At 36.0% G+C, this 3237-nt stretch overlaps 1 protein-coding gene across 1 annotated transcript in view; it reads left to right on the forward strand.

The window, feature by feature from the left end:
- Positions 1–2614, forward strand: part of LOC104623294 (laminin subunit alpha-2-like) — a gene marked incomplete at both ends in the record, with an annotated part of 58364 nt that extends 55750 nt beyond the window's left edge. The window contains one exon of the mRNA XM_010290342.1: positions 2497–2614. Within this exon, the coding sequence (XP_010288644.1) occupies positions 2497–2614 (118 nt within the window). The remainder of the gene's footprint in view (positions 1–2496) is intronic.
- Between the last annotated feature and the right edge of the window lie 623 nt (positions 2615–3237).

The following is a 3237-nucleotide window of genomic DNA, read 5'->3' on the forward strand; positions in this document are numbered from 1 at the left end:
CGCCTTCAATGATTTCAGAGGAAGTTTTGCTTAAGACCACAAAATAAATCCCCCAAAATGTTTTTAAAGGTTAGCGGAATATTAGCTTGCGTAAGAATTGGATTTTTTATTAAAAATAGTTTGAAACCCTCTAAAGGACAATATTTATGCTCAACATTAAACATATGTTTGAATTAAGTGACTTATAATAAGCATTTGTTTAAATAGAGTGTGTTGTGCTTTCTAAATAAGGGCCCTGTTCTAAACTAGTAAAGCGTCTCTTTCCACCTGACTGTACATAGTAGAAAAATAAAAAGCAAAAGAAACTGTGGATGGGAGAAGGAAAATATTATATATGAAGTCTTTTTAAATTTTTTAAGGTTTTTAATAGTGCCTTAATTTCAATTGCAGAGTTTAAAAGCTGCAGATGAGTGATAAAGTACAGGAAAAACGTTTTAAAATAAAGCAGCGGCAGCAGTTGGAAGCATAAAAATAGCTTAATTCTAGTGTTAGTGCTGTATTGGCTGTATAGTTTAGCAGCAATGCTAATGTTGTTTCTGCTTCAAAGCTGCAGCATTACTAGTGATTTAGAGATTTCTGCTCAGAATCGAAAGCCAAACATTTTTCTCCTATATTGTTCATTTTGTTGCCTGCTCTAAATGGAAAAATTTCTTTTATTAGGTTTTGTTTTGCTTTTCAGGCAACTGGGCTGTGATAATAAATTAGTTTGAATTGGAAGTATGCTTTCAATTTGACTGTGAATTATTTCAATATCCTTGACACTGATCAGGTAGCAGTTGTCGGACTCCTGCCTATTAGACATGTTCCAAGAACCAGCCAAGCCTGACCTTCCTTAAGTAACATTTTCACACAAACAACAGGTAGTTTTGTGGTCCCAGAGCATATTATTATGTAAATACAGCTTTCTGACAGTAACTAGTTTTTTTTGCAGCACACAGACCATTGCCTCAACTTGAAGGTGATGGGGAGGCAGATTTCATTTTGTTTTTCCCTTCAGTGTACAGAGATTTCAGTGTAAGCTTACATTGACATACCAGCTCTGAATGGTTTTGCCCTCTTTATTTTCAGTCTTCTGTTTTTACCTGGCTTTGTGTGCTTGGGTTTTCTTCTTCAATTTCCCTGCTTCACTGAACCCCTTTCTTCAAGTAGTAAGAAGGGAGCACGAGGTTCAAGTTGCTAGATGATTTGGTGATTTTGCACTGACACAAGGTATGCAAGAGTTATAGGTCTGGTCACGTAAGCTCAATCACAAAAGTCTCATTAGTTCAGCAATGGGCGTTCTGCTTTTCGTACAGTCATCCTGACATTGGTGCCTATATGCCAATGTGCAGAAGAAGAGTGTTGTTCAGTAATCAAGGTTGAACAGACTATGAGCATGAGGAGGAGTTGAGCAGTTCTGTGAGCAACTCTGCATTAGCCATATGCGTAGACACTTAATTAATAGACTCTTAGCAACATTATCAACATTTATTCAGCTAGCTATTCACACATTCTTCAACATTTTCTCTTAGATTGGCATTATATTTGAAGCTTTAAAATTTACATTCTTCTACCCTTTTTATGTGTCAAAAGACAATAAGAAGTTTCAAATCATAGCATTCATTTAAACAAAGTAACAAATACCCAAAATAAAGAAGAACAAAGGACAACACTGTAGTACCTTAGGATTAAGTGTATTTCATTGGATATTATGTTTGTTGTCTTTGTCTGTGATGTACTTCAACCCTATTGACAGGTCCACATGTATCTGGAATGACGGAGTGGTTGGGAGGCAAGGATATTATTATTAACACAATCAAACAAATATTTGGAAAGTTACAATGCCAGAAAATCTACCATGAAAAAAAATATCTCTTTCTGATATTTGCAGATGCTTCTATATTAGGATTTCTTGTTTGCTTTAAATTGTTTGTTTATGTGTCTAAATGATGCTAAGGAAGGAAAAAAAAAAAAGGATATCTGGCAATAGATCTTAAAATTCCTGCTAAAAAGGCAGATGTCCAATGTCTTTGAAGTCTACTCCAGAGCTTGTTACATTGCTTTAGTTGCTGGGGATAGATTTTATTTTTTTAAATAGTTGCCTCATTAAAAGCTCATTTAGTGAACAATTTTATTGCTGTACCTCTGAGAATCGTGAATTGGAACTGCATTTAGTATGTGACTTCAATTTCTTAATGAGTTGCTCCAAATGAAGAATCAGATATGAGCTTTTGTTAATAATTTGGCTGAAAAGAGATTTTAAAAAGACATAGAATCAAGCAGGAGAGAAAAGTTAGTTATACTATTGCCTAGAAATGGAAAATGAGACTGGAGGTGCTGGTAGCTTTGCTCTTTCCTTAGAAGAGGCAAAAATTGTCCTATTTGTCTCCTGTAGATCAAGACACCTACGAACAGTCATGTAAGACCATTTGCTCCCATGGCAGCTGACTATGAACTAGCTGGTTCTGAGTTGCTGTTTGACTAAACTCATTAGAGGTGTTTGCTCCTCTTTTCCAGGATTTCTGAGATTTCAATGGAAGTTGCTGAAAGTGGACCTGTGTCTGGAATGACTCCTCAAGCTTACTTGATTGAGAAATGTAACTGCCCATTGGGTTATTCTGGTTTGTCTTGTGAGGTACAGTACTAACCTGACTTCCAGAAAAAAGTCTTTATACCTTCTTTTGTCCATTCATTAATAAGGTGTGATAAGTAATTAGAGTGTGAATTCATATAGCTGACAACAACTCTCCCTTAATTTGATTACTTCTCTCTTAGGTATCTCTCTCACAAGGAATTTAAGTACTTCTTTTTGCTGTAGGCAAGTATACCACTGAAACAGTGATGACTCAAATACTTAGAATACAGGAAAGTGAGTTTTACTGGGTCAGCATGTTGAATTCTGTGACTGATACTGATCAAGCCTTTTTGGACAGATAAGGGTGTAAAACTATAATATACTGTGTACAGTAAATTGTACTATGTTATCATGTTATGGTGAGGCCGTAATACACAATACAGTTATCATAGAATCATTAAGGTTGGACAAGACCTTTAAAGACCATCAAGTACAACCATCAACCCAACACCACCATGCCCACTATACTATGCCCCCAAGTGCCACATCTACTTTTTTTTTTAACACTTCCAGTGATGGTGACTCCATCACCTCCCTGGGCAGCCTATTCAAATGTTTGACCACTCTCTCAGTAAATAATTTTTTTTCCTTTTATCCAATCTAAACCTCCCCCAGCGCAACCT

Source organism: Phaethon lepturus, unplaced genomic scaffold (assembly GCF_000687285.1).
Source record: "Phaethon lepturus isolate BGI_N335 unplaced genomic scaffold, ASM68728v1 scaffold7247, whole genome shotgun sequence".
Taxonomy (NCBI): Eukaryota; Metazoa; Chordata; class Aves; order Phaethontiformes; family Phaethontidae; genus Phaethon; species Phaethon lepturus.